General features: G+C 49.2%; 1 protein-coding gene across 1 annotated transcript in view; it reads right to left on the minus strand.

Moving 5' to 3' along the window:
- Positions 1-8,189: 8,189 nt before the first annotated feature.
- UQCRB (ubiquinol-cytochrome c reductase binding protein) overlaps positions 8,190-18,298 on the minus strand; it is a 126,667-nt gene continuing 116,558 nt past the window's right edge. The window contains exon 4 of the mRNA XM_069621397.1: positions 8,190-8,439. Coding sequence (XP_069477498.1) covers positions 8,362-8,439 — 78 coding nt within the window. The 3' untranslated portion in view covers positions 8,190-8,361. The remainder of the gene's footprint in view (positions 8,440-18,298) is intronic.

Consider the following 18,298-nt stretch of genomic DNA (forward strand, 5'->3'; position numbering starts at 1 on the left):
CCCTTGGACTGGCCGCTCCCCTCGATCTACCAAAAGACGAGTAGTATCGAAAGGAACCTCCCCTCCATTGCGGTCCCCTAGGACGAAAAGGCGTAGGTTGGCGAACTGCAGCGCTCAACGAATTCGCTGCAGCCTGAGGTCTGCAACCTCTCAAGGCTCTCGTCAGCCTTGCTTCCAAAAAGATGGACACCATCAAAGGGCATGTTGAGAAGCTGGGCTTGTACGTCAGGAGCAAACCCCCGACTTCCGCAACCACGCAAATCTGCGCATCATGGTGCTCGCCGCCATGGACAGGCTGACACAGTCTGCCATGTCCAGACCCGACTGAACAGACTCACACATGGCATCCTTGCCATCCTGAACAAGGGCAAGAAAACCATCCCGTTCCTCCCCTTCGGGAATATGTTCAGCCGCCAAAGAGACACAATTCCACAGAGTGTGAGTGAAACGTGCTAAGGCACACACAGAGTTGGCTGCCTGTAAAGCCATACTCCCTGAAGGAAACACTTTTTTCGCCCAGCCATCAAAATGTTGGTCGTCCCTATCAGGAGGGATGGTATGGTATGGTACGACGCCTGCTTTGCCGGGGACGTAGCCGCATACATCACCAACTCTACGGAGTGGGGTGCATAGTCAAGTATCAGGGGTCACTACTGGCTGGACGGTATTTTTTCGGCAACGACTTGCTCACAGCCGGGAGACTCTCCAGAGCAGTCCAAGCCGCTGCCACCCTTCTCTGTAAAGCCATACGAAATGGCAGCACCAGGTCAGTGGGCGGGCCTCGGTCAAGGATATCTGTCAGGTCATCCTGCAGAAAATCCACTGGTGGCGCAGACCACCCCAAGTAATTCGTCACCCTTGACATGAGTCGCCTGTACGAAGATTCAGCATGCGTACCAGGCTCAGGCCTGCCAAACTCAACCTCCGGGGAGGTATCAAGACCACTGGGTCGTGCAAAGTCTGATGTAGGTCTTCCAACTGGCTATGACCAGATAACAGGGCATCAGGAACCAAACCTTCCTCAGAACCTTCATCCACCTCAGAGATATAATCTAGAGGCTGGAATAAATCCCTGGATGAGGGCACAGAAAAAGGCTCAAATACAGGCCTTACTGACTTCTTCAGGGCCTACCTCTGAGTTTCCACCGATGCACGGGGTACCTCCGGTAAAGCCTCCACAAAAGGCATTGAGGCCTCCGACGGAACCAGCGTCGACGTCGAGCGTGGCACCGATGGCTTCCACAAAGGCCTCGAGGGCAATGCCCAGAGCGTGTCCTTCGACGGCCTTCGGCGCCGACAACTTCCTCGGAAGCAGAGCCTCAAGAGAGTCCCAATGGACATGGTGCCAATGGCATCGACGTCTTCTTAGAAGACCTCACAGGTTCCGCCGGTCTCGAGGGCGTCGAGGACCTGGAGCGGACATGGCTAAAGCGATCCACCTTGTCCGATCAGGACCTCGAAGGCTCCCGATGATCGCGCCGACCGCCCGAGCCCGAAGGCGTGCGAGAGGTGGCCCTAGCACGCTCCCTGACTGCTTCTTTCGAAGGCACGGACGGAACGGAGCCCTGCGATTGGAAAATCGCCATCATCTCCGTATGAAATGCATCCCATTCTGCAGGAGAGGAATGCTTGTTGGGACAAGCAACCCGCTGTCTGGCGGAGTCCTCGGACGAGGAAGGCGACTGGTGACGGCGCTTCCGTGGGTGCCTCGAAGAGGCAGAGGAATGGCGGGAACCACTCCGGGACCGATGACCCCCTGGACTTACGACGACAATGCGGAGAGTCGCCCCTCGAATCGAAAGCCCCGCGGATTCCAACTTTCGGGGCTTGGAAACCCTACCCATCGACAGCTTCTTTCGCTCCCACAAGGCCTTTTACGTCAAAGACTGGCATTTGTCACAGTCATCGGTGGCGTGGTCCTCACCGAGGCACCAGAGGCAGACGTTGTGCGGGTCCGTAAGTGACATCTTGGAACCGCAGTCCCAACACTCCTTGAATCCAGACCGCAAGGTAGAAGACATGATAATTTCACAAACCAAGTTCGAAGAACCGATAGAATCTGAAGAACCGAGGCACGCCGAGATCTCCGACGCGAACACAAAAACGGAACTGAGGTTACGGGCATCGTGCGTCCTACTTATAACAACCAGTGACGTCAGCGGCCCTTGAGGACAGCGTATCGACGCCGAAAACTTTCCGAAGCAGCACAGCTGTGGCAATTACCTGTCATAAATGTGGAATACATCGGAGGAACCAATCCCTTCGAAATCTGGTTCCACCACTAACTACTGTGTGCTTATTCCACAATAGAAGCTGCCACATGCACAGGAGAGGATTCATTTAGTTGTGAAAAAGACCTCTTCCTCAAGGTATCAAACAGGGGCTCAATGTTTCTTGGAAATTGATCCATTCCCCTATACTGACTTTCCACCAGAAATGATTTTAACTTGAGGTGGCTGGGCAGCATTGGGCACAGGCCTCAACTATGGCAGTGCAGAGTATGGTGGATCAAGGAAGTGGGCACCCACGTTGGGCTGGGGAATTAGCTTGGTCACCATGGGCCACTGGTGAGGCTCTGGGGTCGGTTGGTGGTCATCCTGTTTTGGTGTCCAGTGTTGGTGAGGCCTCATCCTTGAGGAGGGGCGGGGGGCAATGCACCAACTGGTGATCTGAGTGCCTTCCTGGCGGCCTTGGTGGTGGCACATCCTGGGCAAGTGCAGGCACCTGCACAAAACACGTTTGCAGGCTGAATAGCTCCTGCCGGTTCAAAGGAAGGTGAAAAGTGGTCATTGGTGCCCTGCCGGCTAAGTCCTTGGGAGCAGTCCCTGCTTTCTTCGCAATTCATTGTAGAAAGAGCACATCATATATCAGGCCAGGTCCTGCGGCCGGGCCAAGATCCTGCCCGGTTATTATGAGACTGTTGAACTACTGTGACCTGGTTGTAATTCTAGGCAGGGCTCAGAAACTGAGGGATCTGCACTACAACGACTCAAGGATATCTTTCTTTCAAGACTTCAAGTCAGTGCAAAAAGCAAGGCTGTCATTTTTGGCGACCAAGCATATGTTGTGCGACAAATAGTATGCAATGCTGTACCCTTCAAAACAGTTCTCCACAATAACAAAACCATGTTTTTCACAAATGTTGGAGGAGGGGGGTATGTCACTGTCAGGGGGTATGGGCAGTGTGGGTGGGGGGGTTGGGTAGGGAGGGGTGTTGGTAGTGACAAGGGAGTTGTGGGAGTGTTTTCATCAAAAACTGTTTCACGTTATTTTATGCTGGGGAGATGCAACACACAAGTTCAGAGACTATTGGGGGAATGTCAGAATGTAATAATATAAGCTGGAATGTGCAGGGATTGAACAACCCACGTACAACCAGAAAGGTCGTCAACTATTGCGAGCGCCAGAGCGCTAAAATGATCATGCTACAGGAGACTCACTTGGTGGGCGTGGCTAACGAAGGGGTAGCCAAACCCCGGGATTCCAATTAATACTATACATCGTATTCCAATTACTTTGCAGGGGTCATGACATTGTTGCATAAATCTTTACGGTTCCAGCTGCTGGATAAAGTTGTTGACCCGAGGGTAGATAGCTGGGCTGAATCAATGACAACATTTGTTAATATATACGGGCCAAAAGTAGACGATCCAGGATTTTTTGATACAGTTGCTTTAAGTATTGAATGTCACACTGAGATTGCAGCTGGACAGGTCTGTAGGGAACGCCCGCCAGATCTCTGTCTGCAGACCAAGTATGCAGACGTTAAGCCTGGTGGATGTGTGGTGTGTGTTGCATCCGGAAGTGAAATAGTTCTCTTACTATTCAACTGTCCATGGTACATCGTCCAGGCTGGACTATGTTGGCCAGCCCATATCGGATGAGAATGACGAAGGATTGTGTGCTACTACCAAGAACACTCTCAGATCATTCCCCGGTTCTGTGGTCTCTGGAAATGGGGCGGGAATCATCACCCAGTGGAGGTTCAAGGCGTCGGCCTGCCAGATGTAGTGTTCCAAAGTAAGGTGGTGATGTTATGCGCTCATATTTTGAGGAAAATGTGGGTTCTGTAGGATTGATGGCCTGCGTCGGAGGCCTTTAAAGTGGTACTGCGCGGGAGATGTATGTCCCTGGAGAGGTATGTTGAAAACAATCAGGAGACATATCGAGTTTGAAGAGGAACTTAAGGATGTTCAGTCCGCCCTGGCGGGCTCTGGTGAAACAAGCGCAAGGGCTGAATTGAGAGCGGAACAGGGCCGCGTTAAAGACCGAGCTGAGTGGGAGGTTAGACATTTGCCACATTCGGTGATGGGACAATATAGTGAGGCTGGTCGGCCTGGACGTCCATTAGCAGCTATATTACACCAGGAAAGAGGTGGCCCGGACATTGCAGCAGTTTGGACGTCAGATGGGAGGGTTGTGGCGGGCACTGCTGCGATTGTGTGCACTTTTGCACAGTATTATGAAGGGATATATGCGTCTAGGGGATCTCTGGCGGTGAGCAAAATAAAACATCTGAAACAGCCGAGTTGCCTGGATTAGCCCCAGAGGCGTGCCAGTTTCTAGGTAAGCCGATCAGAGATTCTTGCGCTGATGCAGGCTCTGGGTCTGACAGGATAGTAGCAGAATTCTATAAGTAAATGGGGCCAGTGGTGGCTAAATATATGGTGGGTGTGTGGGAAGAGGCATTGAAGTTGGTCCAGCTTCCCCCTTGGAGGTAGTGGTAATTCTATTGCTGAAGAAGGGTAAAGACCCCCTGGATTGTGCATCATACCGCCCGATTTCTCTTTTGAATACCAAGTTATTTGCTAAGGTCCTGGAAGCTAGGTTACTGCAGTTTGTCTCGGGACTAAACCACAAGGATCAATACGGCTTTATCCCTGGGAGGTTGACCTCGCTGAACTTCCAGGCAGTGTCTATTTTGGTTCAGATTGGCCCATAGGTACAGGCCTTAGCAGCTCTATTGATATGGAAAAGGTTATCGACTCGGTCGAGTGGGTGTAGCATTGAGAGTCGTGGGACTCCCAAAATACTTTCTCTCTGCCATGAGTGTATTGTACTCAGGAGCGTTGGCTAGGATAGGCTTGTTTAGGAAGTATTCAGACTTGTGCACACGGAGGTGCAAGGCTGGGATGCCCGCTATCCCAGCTTCTTTTTGCCCTCACTATAGAGCCCTGAGCGGCTAGGTTGCAGAGGCTTCATATCAATCGCAGACTGGCAGTGGCAAGAGAATTAGTATACTTCTATGCGGATGACAATTTAATATTTTAAAGAACCTGAGGTGAACCTGCATATCCTGACGCAGGTGGTCAAGGAGATTGGGCAGTATTCGGGCCTCTGGGTAAACTGGTCCAAGTCCATTCCGTTTCCCCTTAATGAGGTGGCTGAGACCTGGGGACTTGGGAGGGTTTAAGTCGGTGTGAAAGTTAATAGGAACCATCAGCCTCTTCAGGCAGAATCATTTATCATATCTGGAGGTCTTGAGGCACAAGGTAGAGAAGTGGTGTTCGCTGCCCTTTTCTTTACTGGGTGGGGGGTTGCTATTGCCAAGATGGTGGCGATTCCCAAAATACTGTACATGGTGCAGAATATCCCAGTGTGGCCAGGTGTTTCTTTTAATGATTTGAGATAGTTGATGGTGAAGCTGGTGTGGTACCCTAAGCACAGATTAGCTGGAAAAATCCTTGTTCTCCAGTGGGACATGGGTGGCATGTGTGTGCCGGATAGGGAATTATACGCAGTTACATTTTGCCTCGTACTGGATTCCAGGCGCTCTGCAGTACCCTCACGTACGGATTGAGAACTGCTCTGTGCGGCTATATGCTTACAGGGAGTCCTGATACAAAGGAAAGTGTCAGTTAGGTGCAAATCTGATCCAGTGGCCTGTACGATGCATGCTTGGAATAGGGTCCTGGGGAGGTTGGGCGTGGACATTCTGTTCGACCCTGTGCTCCATCTCTGGAGGATTGAGTGCCTTGGCCCGATGTGTGATGGGGCGCTGGAGCAAGAGTGAAAGGGGAAGGGGATAGGCACCATGGCGGACTTCTATCCGTAGGGGAAGTGTGTGTCACAGGAGGGGTTTGTGACTAAAATGGGGAGTGGCCTGCACAGGAGACTACAGTATTTCTGTATGAGAGCGTTTAAAGCACGATCCCCCTACATTAACCGACCCGCCTCCATCCTTCAATACATCCTTAATTCGGCTGCTGCTAGACGCTTGGTCTCCTCCATCTATGGGTTGATCCAACGGGACTCCCCAATAGAGCCAATGAAATGTAGGAGTAGGTGGGAGAAAGATGCAGGGGTTCCAATTACTAATAGACAGTGGGCACTGTTGTGTTCAAGATCCCATAGCGGGGCGTTTAATACTGGTTTACAACTTATACAGCTTAAAACTCTTCAGAGTCTACTTGTCAACCGCTCGCCATTCCCGTTTTGACTCAAAGAGCAACAATTGCCTGAGATGCCGGAAGACACATCATATGTTATGGTCATGCCCACAGCTGGGGGAGTATTGGAGGGGGGTGATGGATATTCTTACACCAATGCTACACTATGATGTTCCATGTGAGCTAATGAGCTGTAGGTTTGGCTAGTTCCCCGGGGCCATGGGTCAGATGTTACTAGCTACGAGTATGATAGTGGCCACTGGCCAGGACAAGTATACTACTGCAGTGGACTAGCCGATACCCCCCAGATACCAACATGTGGACAGACAGTCTGATCAGGCTGAGTGATCTCAACAAGGAGTATGTGCTTTTGTGTGGCCAAGGGTCAAAGCCAAAAGGACATATGGGGCCCTCTTGCGTCGTATCTATTGGCACAGTGTCCAGCTGATTCAGCAGTGGCCCCGCCGCTCTAGGGGCTGTCGGCACAATGTTAAGAACTGGTGTTCTGGTCAGGAGCAAATGTTGGTCTTCAATAGTGCCTGCTATAGTGATATGTACAATATTACCGCATCAACCAATGTATTATGCTGTCAATTCTTTTTCTTGTTATGATATGAATCTACTTGAATAAAGTTTTTTTTTTTTTTTTTAAGTTACCAGGTACACTCCTCTAAGCAGAGTTGAAAAGCAGTGCACGGAGGCAACCCATAACTAGTGAAAGTTTGGTGCGAAACGCTAGAGGACGCTGAGCTAGTCACGTGACCAGGGACACTCCTCTGTGCCTGGAGGAGCACTGCATTTGTGTCAGCAGAAACTGCGCATAGACTTTTGTGGATACTAGGTATGGGACGGTTTTTCTTTCAGGAAGTAGAAATGTGCCCTTGACCATCAAGCCTCTACTTCACCAATAGCTCTTACAGTCTGTGTGCATGATGCCCCAGATGTAATCCTCTAGGGTGACTTCAACCATGAAATACATCCTATGTTGAAAGGTATACGGCTAAAAAGGAGCCCAAATGTCACGGTCTAGGCTTGCAATAGTGAGCTCGTCTTAACTCACCTGGGAGTTGCTGCACTACACCAGGGAAGAATTCTGGCTTGGGTCTTTTAGTAGCATACCTGCAGTAAACATCCACTGGGTTTACTTTTGCAACTAGCAATTTGTCTGAATGTGGATGTCCGTTAAATGGTAGTGGCGAGTTCAGGAACTTTTATTCTGTATCCTAAACCACAAATACATGTGGAATTGTTCCAAAGACAGAGCAGAATGCTAGTCTTGAACTACCCCCTTTATGGGCAGCAGACAACACTTCCGTCTACCAGCGAGTGAGATTTATCATTTTAGTGCCTAGAAAAGAAGGTACAAGTGTACACGTTTTATGCCGAGTTGCTAGACTTCTAAACGATGAATCCTTCATCACTAGACTTGCTATCACCAAGTGGATGCAGGAAAATCCATGCTACCGGAATCTGTGTTCCCCATATGGCAGATTGCATTAACAGTAACAAAACAGCCTGTAGTTGTATCACGCGCAGAAAATCAGGAAAGTGTTAGTAGCCAAATATTACTCAACTAGTGCCAATTCCCTCCCCAAAGACTTCAGCATAAATTTAATTTATGAAACGCAGAATAGGAAAATTGGGGTAAATCACTCAAATCAAAAAACAAGATGAAAAAACAAAGCACAACAAAATACTGTCAAAATCCTTATGAACATGGCAGTTTAAAACAAGTCACCAAAGTACCTTTACATTTGTGTATACTGTTTGCCTGAGCAAATACATATAAAATTAAACAGCTGAAGGAATAAGTAATATTTATTTCACATGTTGAAGCTGCAAGCAGTTTTAATTTCGGTCATTTGTTTAAAATGAAAGAAAACGTGACTGCGGACAACCAAATATCTATTACAGAAAATGTACAGCATATTTAATTAGAGAGTCTGAAAAACAGATTTCTTGCATTAGTGTATTATTTTTTGTCCCATTCTTGCCGTTCTTTCCTTTCACGAATAACCTCCTTCAGGTATGGCGTAAGGTAATAATCCTCCTAAAAAAAAAAAAGTGAAGAAAATCAGACCACATTCCACATATGAAAAATATTTATGAACATTAAATAGAAATACCAACTTGCCGATTCAAGTACCCTTGGCTCCTATAATCCTAGGACATAAAATTGATTTATTGTACTTTTCAACGAAGTGCAATCTAGGAGTGGCTAGAGTCAGCACAATACTGCATTAAGAGTACCATCATACAAGATGCGGCAGCAACTCTCCAGAGCACCAGCCCAGTGTTTAAGGGCAGCACCAAAATAAAAATTCACACAATCGAAGTATCGGTCCATGGGTTCATTTGTCTTGTATTCTATCCCTCCAACCAATGCCAACTGGCCCTGGCTGCATTTTTCTATCCCTAGGGTATGCTGGTGGGCTGACTATGTAGAGTGAAGGATAGAGAAAACAAACCCCATCTCAATTGGTGAGCACAGAGGGGAGTGATTCCCAATTTGTTCATGCTTCCTTCTCATCTGCTTAAAACGTTAAAAACCATTAGAGAGGGCACTCAGTACATGAGTGTCCCATAAAAAAAAAACTCTTTTCGAAATAAATATGTTATGACAAGATTTGGATAACGGTTGACAAATATGAACGCATGCAATCAATGTAGTAGTGTCATTCACCTTCTTACGTGCACCAGTGATAGTAATCCATTCCAAAAAGTGTGATTGTAGATCAATTACATGGTATCTTTTATTCCCCAAATGTTCCATGTAGGTCTACCTCTAACTCCCTTAGGGTCAGTCGTTTTTCAAAGAAACGAGCTGGGGGTAGATCTCAGTCTTCGGCTGGGACCTCCCTCTGGAGCAGCTTCCCTGCCACTCTAAAACTTGAGTAGAACAATCTACAGAAGCACCTCGAGACCTTCGTCTTCGCTTCTGCCTTCGTTCCCCCTGTCCCCTGCTGGTCTGCTCTCTTGGCACTGTGCACCTGGCCACCCTCTGTCCACCGGGCCCAGGTGCCTGCTCAGCCTGCCACCCTCACGCACTGCCTCGGGGCCATCCCTTGCACTGGAGTCTGTATCTGTACCCATACAATCCCCCCCTTTTTCTTCCTGAACGTATCAGACCTACCCTGTCTGCTGCCTTAAACCCAGCACTTGCCAATTGCTGGCTGCACTACCACTGTTTGTTGCCTTTACTATTTATTATTTATCTGTATCTCTTTTGCTCTGCACTCTCCACTTCTTCCCCCCTCCATGCACTTTTCCCCTCCCCCTTTCCCATGCACTTGCGCGTTCTCAATGTCACTGGGCCTAGTAAGATTGTTTTGTTCTTCCCCTGTTCCCCTCCCTTGCCTCGTCACACTCTGAAACACTTGTGTACGAGCGCAATAGAAATAAAATATCAATATACTGTTGCTGGACTTATAGTGCAAGAAATGAAAATAATAATATTGCATATTTGTGTAAATCAAATGGGTTGATGGCTGGAAGGTTCATTATGAATCTTAACCTCTGGCATTGCTCTAGGCAACCCTCCAGACCATCTGCTTTCCCCTTTTGTAATGGCTAGGCAGACAGAACGATGGTCTGGTGGAGGTGGAGGGGGAGGAGGGGTTGACCAGAGCATTGCCAAAGGTGAACATTAATTCTAGACCTTCCAGCCATCACCTTTTGTTTTGCTGTAGTCAGCCCGAGTGGGACGGGTATGCCAAGACCTGGGTCCCCGTGCCTGCTGGGTCTAGAGAACCAACCTACTCCTCACTGATAAGGCCCAGCGAGGGTGACTTTATTATTTATTGTGCAATTAGCCAAGAAACAAATTAACACATTAAAAAAGAAAAAAAAAATAACAAAAGAGAACCAAGTTCAACATAATTTACATCATGTCACAGTAATTTAAAATGGAAAGAAAACCAGGAAATTCACTTTTTTCAAGGAAGATATTAGTCCTTCCTAATCACTCACAATTTTGTCTCCCTTATTTCCAGTAATATTAAGTTCTTTGACGAGAACGACCACCTAAGCTGTAAGGAAAGTTTCATTTCCTGATGCTAATCTTTGCAAGAACAGAGCCAAGAGATAGAGGGTCATGTACAAATCTTTGGAGTCTGAGCCCATGTCCCTGAGCACTTCACTAAAAGATGGTGAGCTGTTTGTCCATTTCATCACATCCGTCACAAATATTTGTCGGATATTTTTCTTTGTCTCTAGTGTGCAGGATTTCCAGGGTTGACAAAAGATTTAGTCTGAATCTTAGAAATTCCGTCTGAATTTTAGGGTCTGAGGATTCCTTTAGGTAAGAAGGCAAAAACGATCTAGGATTATCTGTTAATGTAATGGATGGAGAGCGCTTTGCTGATCTCATTTTTTCTATGGTTCTTATCCAATCCACACGTTTCATGGATTCCTTTGTTTTTAATGGATTGAGTAGCAGAGTATCAATGTCACTGTCTGCTTGCAGCAATATTTCATTACATTTAGATCTTAAGTTGGTCAAAAACAGATTATTCGAGCTATGCATTGACACTGCCACACCCTCAAATTTCAGAGGATCAGATATTAGCCTATCCGAGGAAATCCATTACCAATCCATCCGGCCAATGAAATCAGACTATATTTCTATTGTATACATGCCATGGGTATACAGTTTGGAAATGTAATAGTTATCCAAATTTTCCCTTCGATTTTTTCCCAATAAATATCAAAGGCTTGAAAATTGGAGTCTAGGCCAAACAGAATAATCGGTAGCACCTTTCCAATATAAAACCTCAAGACAGGAAGAATCGAGAACTTACAATACTGTGTGTGTGGATTTTCTACATCTGGGAGCCTAAATTCATGATTATTAGAACAATGGTCGAGAGTTAATGGGCTTTGGTTGAAAAAGATGTAATTTGAGACCCCCAAATAGGGGACTTCATTAGAAACTGGTATTGATAACTTAACCAATTGCCAGATGAAAGATTTCAATTTCCTTAATGGATGTTTAATTATTTTTGATTTACTTGGGTTTATTTTTAGGTTGTTTTCTAATGCGCATTCGGCTTGAGCCGTTAGTAGATGTAGTCGAATTGAGTATAGTCTAGGACCACAATATCGACTGCATAGGCTAACCAATTTATTTTAGTGTCACCAATTTTAGGACCAACCAAACCAATCTCCCTCAACCAGTGAAACAGATGTGATAAGAACTGGGCAATCAAACAACCTTGACGTACACCTCCCTCTATGGCTACTGGTTGGGAAAGAGTCCCTGATCTAGATGTTCTTACTCTTAACAAGGACCTCTGGTGCAGCTCTATTAGGATGGACAGTAAATTATCAGGCAGGCCCCAGTTCTTTAATTTCCTCCAGAGTCAATTCCTATTGATAGTATCAAAAGCCTGGGAGAGATTTACCCAGGCTCCGAATAGGGGAGTACCACCCTTTAGGAGAGAATCTATACTGAGACAGATGAGAATAATAGGGTTCAGTGAGGTTGACAATCTCCTCCTGAATCCAGTTTGTTGCTATGGAATGAGGCCTTTATTCTCCACCCATTTCTCCAGCTCAGCAAATATTAGACCTCAAAAGATTTTACCATCTGCGTCCAAGAGTGAAATTGGTCTAAAGTTTGCTGCCGCCAGGTGATCTCCTCTTATATAGATGGGAATTGTAATGGAATTTCTCCACGACTCAGGGATTTAAGTGCCAATTAGATTATCAACAAGACATTTAAGCCTCTTGCCCAGAGGGCCGGGTTTAGCTTCAAGGTAGCATTACTCAATCCATTTGGACCGGCGCCCAGGACACTAACAATTTCTTCATCAGAGCTTCAATATCTTCGCTTGTAAAATTAAGCAGCCAGTTTGAGCTTGTTTCCACTATGGGTTCCTGTCTATCTGAGGGACCATAAACTTCGGAGAAATGATCTATCCAAATGTGTTCCTGGTTTATACTGTCTTGTGTATGGTTAGTTGAAGTCTGCATTGAGTTGACCATAGTCCAGAAGTTTCTACTGTTTCTGGCACAGGTGGCTAAACATTTCTTCCCCCTCTCTCTGTTTGATCATAAACATGTGACCGCAACCAATTTCTATAGCTGTTACTTAATACTTTCAGTTTTCCCATATATTCCTGGGGATCTCTTACAGATTTTTTTTTTTTTTAATGAGGACCTCTGGTGTCTTATAAGACATTTTTGCTCCTCGATTTGTATATCAAAGAAATGGTTATGGTTCAGATGTTTAGGAGAACGGTCGACCAGGGGATTGAGATCCCAAAGAAATTTGACAAAACCTCTAGGGTAACAATATTCTGAGAGATGACGAGCGGAAAGATCTTTAGTTTCGCTATACAATTTATTTGTCAAGGTTCGCCCACCCCTGTCAAACCACCTCAATCGGTTTCCCGTTGAATGTACTGATAATTCTTGGGAGTAGAAGGGTCACTTACTTATTGGGGAAGCTAAAGACCGATGTTGATATAGAATGGTCATCTCGGTTTCCCTCGATGACAGCAAAGGGGATGCAACGAGGCTGAAACATGTCTTGGGATGCTTGTGTTCTCGTGCAAAAGGGATGCGACCTAGCAGTTTGGGCTGGACTGCCCCTTTTGCGATGGCAGAAAGCCTGATTTGCATATGGTCTTTCCCCATTTTGTAATGGCTTAGCAGGCGAAGAACGATGGTCTGTGGGGTTGACCAGAGCAATGTCAGCTGTTAAGATTAATTCTAAACCTTGGAGCAACTAACCTTTGAGGTTGCAAATGGGGTTGCCGATGTGTAGTGGCCAGAATTTGAACTGAATATCACCAGTGAGCCCGCAACTTCCACCAGAACTGACTGACAACACAGAGGATGCTTCATCATTGCTCGTCGATCCTCCCACCCAATCCACGCCTTTGAAACTATTTCTGTCAAAGAAAGACAATGTTGCCAGTTTCCCCAAAACCTTTGGAAAACCCTGAACTATCACAGATCGAAATCACAGAAGCATCTTCTGAATTAATGACTATGTGCATGACCCGAACTTCACCATGGGTTTTGCGGCAGACTTATCCACTACCACAGAATCTCAAACCACTGTATTGCAGGACGATTGGCTATTGAGGGAACCGAAATACATTGTATTTGACAGCTGCCTGCTACAAGTTATATATGAATGATTAAATGTGACTAAATGATACACAGTAGGATTTGTGGGGAAGTTCTCTGCAGCAGTTAAAAACACCAACCTGAAGATCAAGGGGAGCTGTTGCATGACCATACACATTTTCATGGTCCGCGCAACCCACTCTTAGAAGAGTACCAGCTGGAAACAAACTTTGTTCTTCTGCTCCAATATTCAGTGGTTTAACGTTTATCAAGTTTCTGTACATTTGTAGGACTGGAGTTCATTGCTAAAACTGCATACTACAAATATCAGACAGTTCCTGATCTCCACCCTGATCTCCACTACAGCTCAGGTCTGAAACATTGAAAAGATATCAATAGACAATGGTCTCTCAGGCAAAGGGGTCAGGCTTGCTGTGAGGGACAGTGCAACAGTCCTGGATGTTGGGCCATGTACTGCACTTACCACTTCCAGGGCATGGCCATCCAAAAAATAGTGAGTTCCATTTTATTTTTATTTATTTTTTGCATTAATTTACAGCGCACATAACCCGTATTTAACTAGGCGCTTAACGCGCTCTTTTTCTCTTTCGGGTGCAGGTCCAGGATTCAAACCTGTGTTTGCTCAGCGTGGTCTTGCTTCCAAGACCCGTGCGTTGCCACAGAGCTATCCTCCTGTCCATCATGGTGAGAAGGAACAAGTTACTTACCTGTAACTGTTGTACTCCAGCATGGGTCTGGCATGGATTCACATGCTCATGAATATTCCCCGTCGTCAGGCTGGGAATCCTCGGTAAAGAAAAAATCAGTATCAGTTTCGTTTCTGATCTGTCTTTCGTAGCAATAACCAATCACTGGTCTCTGCGTCATACTGACCACAGCCAATGACTGCCCTCTACCTAAGCACCGCCTCTGGCAGCCATCTTCAGATTTGGAAGCACGTGAAGTGGCAGTATGACCAAGTGAAGAGCCGCAGAGGGGTAGGCGGGAGGGTTCGCATGTGAATCCATGCCAGACCCATGCTGGAGAACAACAGTTACAGGTAAGTAACTTGTTCCTTCTCCAGCATGGGGTCTGGCATGGATTCACATGCTCATGAATAAAGAATACATAGCAGTACACACATGCACAACCACGGGAGGTGGCAAAGGCTCAACATTAAGCATCACATCAAACTCAACATTAAGCATCTTACCTCCTCACCAGGCTCACCTCAGGCGAACAGGTTGCGCAGCACTGCTTGGCCGACCCTGGACTCCTCCCTGGAATCCCGGTCGACGCAGTAGAATTTCGTGAAGGTGTGCGTCGACCTCCACGTAGCAGCCCTGCATATGTCCAGCAGGGGCACACCAGATAGGAACGCCGTGGTAGCTGCGATCGCTCTGGTGGAATGGGCTCTCGGACGGCCAGGCAGCGGTCGGTTTGCCAACCGGTGACAGTACATGATACAGCCGGAGAGCCATCTGGAAATGGAAGCCTTCGAGAGAGCTTTCCCCTGATTGACAGGTCCAAAGTTCACAAAGAGTTGTGACGTCTTCCGAAAACACTGTGCGGTCTACGTAGAACTTCAGCACTCTAGCCACATCCAGCGAGTGCAAAGTCCTCTCAGCCGGCGACGAAGGCGACGGGAAGAATACAGGCAACACCAAGGGTTCGTTGAGGTGGAAGTCCGACGGTACCTTGGGCATGAAGGAGGGGTGCGTCCTGAGCACTACCCTCGTGTCGTGAAAAGTCAAGTACGGGGCCTTGCAGGAAAGGGCCTGGATCTCTCCCACCCGTCGTGCGGAGGTGATGGCCACAAGAAACGCTGTTTTCCACAACAGAAACTTCAACGGGGCCGAGTGCAGAGGCTCGAACGGAGGTCCCATGAGCTTGGTCAGCACCACGTTGAGCTCCCACCCCGGGGCCGGAGCCTTCACCGGCGGGAACGATCTGAACAGTCCCTTCATGAACTCTTTCACCAGACGATGAGACCACAAGGACGTCCGCCCCATGGTTCTGGTGTATCGGGAGATCGCAGCAAGATGAATCTTGATGGACGCGTGTGCCAGTCCAGCTTTGGCCAGCGTCAGCAGGTACGGCAGTACTTGGGGAGCCGTAATCCGTAGAGGGTTAATCTTCTGTGCGTGGCACCAGACAGAGAACCTCTTCCATTTGTGTCCGTAGCATTTAAGAGTCGAGGACGCCCTGGCCTTTGCAAGAACCTCTCTGCAGTCGGCCGGTATGTCGTATCCTCCAAACTCTAGCGCTGCAGGAGCCAGGCCTGCAAGTTCAGCGATTTCGGGTCGTGGTGGAGGATGGCGCCTCCTTCCCTGGAGAGCAGATCCGCGTCCACCGGCAGCTTGATTGGCGGGGACGCTGACAAGTCCAGAAGGTCCGGGAACCATATCTGCCTCGGCCACGCAGGTGCGACGAGGATCATCCTGCACCGTGACCTCTTGAGCTGGTTGACGAGCCGGATTAGCAGTGGCAAAGGAGGGAACGCGTAGAGGAACAGGCCCTACCAGGGGAACGAGAAAGCATCGCCCATGCTCCTCGCCTGGGGAAACCTGCTGGCGAACCTCCGGCACTTGGAGTTCGTCGCCGTCGCGAACAGGTCGATCTGGGGAGTGCCCCACCGTCGGAAGAGGCGATCCACTAGATCCTGCCGTAGTTCCCACTCGTGGCACGAGCGCAGCTCCCTGCTGAGTGAGTCGGCGACTGTTTTTTATCCCTGCCAGATGAAACGGCACCAGAAACATCCCTTGGGCGACTGCCCAATGCCACAGGTCCTGTGCCTCCTTGGACAGTGCTGGGGACCTGGTTCCGCCCTGTTACCTGATGTAAAACATGGTGGTGGTGTTGTCGGTGAAGATCCTCACCACCTTGCCCTTGAGGGACGGAAGGAAGGACCTGAGGGCCCAAAACACTGCACGGAGCTCCAGGACGTTGATATGTAGGGATTTCTCCGTCGGGAGCCAAAGGCCTCTTGCGTGCAGATTTTCGGTGTGCGCTCCCCACCCTTCCAGGGAGGCATCCGTGGTCACTGTCTCCTGGTGGGCTGGGGTCTGGAAGTCCATGCCCGCCATCAGATGCGCGCGAGTGCCCCACCACCGGATCGCTCGTCGGAAACTCTCGTCGAGTGTGATCCTTTCCTCGAAGCTGCCCGTCGTTTGGATCCAGCGCGCGTCCAGGAACTCCTGCAACGGGCGCATCCGGAGCCTGCACATGGGAATGAGGTAGATGCAGGAAGACATCATTCCGAAGAGGGACTTGATGGACCTCACCTTGGCCGCGTCGGCCACCAACATCCGCTGCACCTTGCCCAGGATGGTCCTGGTCCTCTCCTCCGACGGGGAGGCCAGAAGGGACACTGTTGAGCCTCGCTCCCAGAAACAGAGCGTCTTGCGCGGGTACCAGGTGGGATTTGGCGTAGTTCACGGAGAAACCCAGGTCCGTGAGAAGTTGGACGGTCCTTGCCGTGTGAACCACGGCGAGCTCCCTTGTCTTGGCTCGGATGAGCCAGTCGTCCAGGTAGGGGTAGACGTGGATCCCTTCGCGGCGCAGCTGCGCCGCCACCGGTGCGAGGCACTTGGTGAACACCCTGGGTGCCGACCGTAGTCCGAAGGGGAGGGCTTTGAACTGGTAATGACGCCCTTGGACCACAAACCTGAGGAATTTTCGGTGCCCCTTCAGGATGGGAATATGGAAGTAGGCATCCTCCAAATCCAACGACGACAGGAAGTCTCCTTCCTCCAGCTGACCCAGGACGTGCTGGAGGGTGACCATCCGGAACTTTTGCGCCTTGATGAACTTGTTCAGACGACGCAGGTCCAGGATGGGGCGCCATCCCCCAGTCTTCTTCTTCACGAGGAAGTATCTCGAGTAAACTCCGGAGCCCCGAAGCCTCTTTGGGACGAGTTCGATGGCGCCCTTCCTGAGCATCGCCTTTACCTCCAGGAGAAGTTGAGGGACGTGCAGTTCTTTCCTGGCCACAGGGGGGACGCACGGACACGTTCTTTGAAACTCGAGCGCGTGGCCCCGGGCCAAGGCGTCCAGCACCCAACGGTCGGTGGAGATGGACTCCCACACGCTGACGAAGCTCGCCAGCCGGCCTCCCACCGGGGTGCTTCGGTGGGGGCCCGACCCCACGGCCGGTTCAATCCTGCTTCGACGAGGCTTTGCCGCCTTGTCCTTGGCGACGACGGCAGGGTCCGCCAGACTTGCCTCGTCCTCTGTAGGCCTCCTGAGACGACGAGCGGGCCGCTTGACGGTAGGAGGAGAAACCGCCGCCGGAACCTTTGGAGGCGCCCTTGCCCCCGCTGCTCCGAAAGGGCGTCTGTCGTCGTTGCAGAACTCCAAGGGCCCGGGCCGTCTCAGTGTCCGCTTTAATGGCCTGAAGGGAATCGTCCACTGTTTTCCCAAACAGGTTGTTCCCATCGAAGGGCATGTCCAGGACTTTGGTCTGAACGTCTTGACGGAAGTCCGTAGCCTTGAGCCATCCACGCCGCCTAAGGCAAACGCCGTTGCCCAACTGGCGGAACCCAGTGTCGGCGATGTCCGTCGCAACGGTAATGGCGTGGTCCGAAGCCACCTCACCTTCCTGCAGGATCTCCAGGGCCTCTGCCCTCTTGTCGTCCGGCAAGAAGTCCAGCAGGGGAGCCAGTTTGTACCAGAGCTCCCTGTCGTATCGGGCCACGATAGCCAGCTTTAATCGTCGTCGCTGCAGACGAGATGACTCTGCGTCCCATAGCGTCCAATTTCTTTCCCTCGCCGTCCGGTGGGGAAGTCGATGTGGAGGCCGCACCCCCCCCCCCGCTTTTTTCCTGGCCGCC

The sequence above is a fragment of the Ambystoma mexicanum genome, chromosome 5q (genome assembly GCF_040938575.1).
Source record: "Ambystoma mexicanum isolate Mex_15411 chromosome 5q, UKY_AmexF1_1, whole genome shotgun sequence".
In the NCBI taxonomy this organism is placed as follows: domain Eukaryota; kingdom Metazoa; phylum Chordata; class Amphibia; order Caudata; family Ambystomatidae; genus Ambystoma; species Ambystoma mexicanum.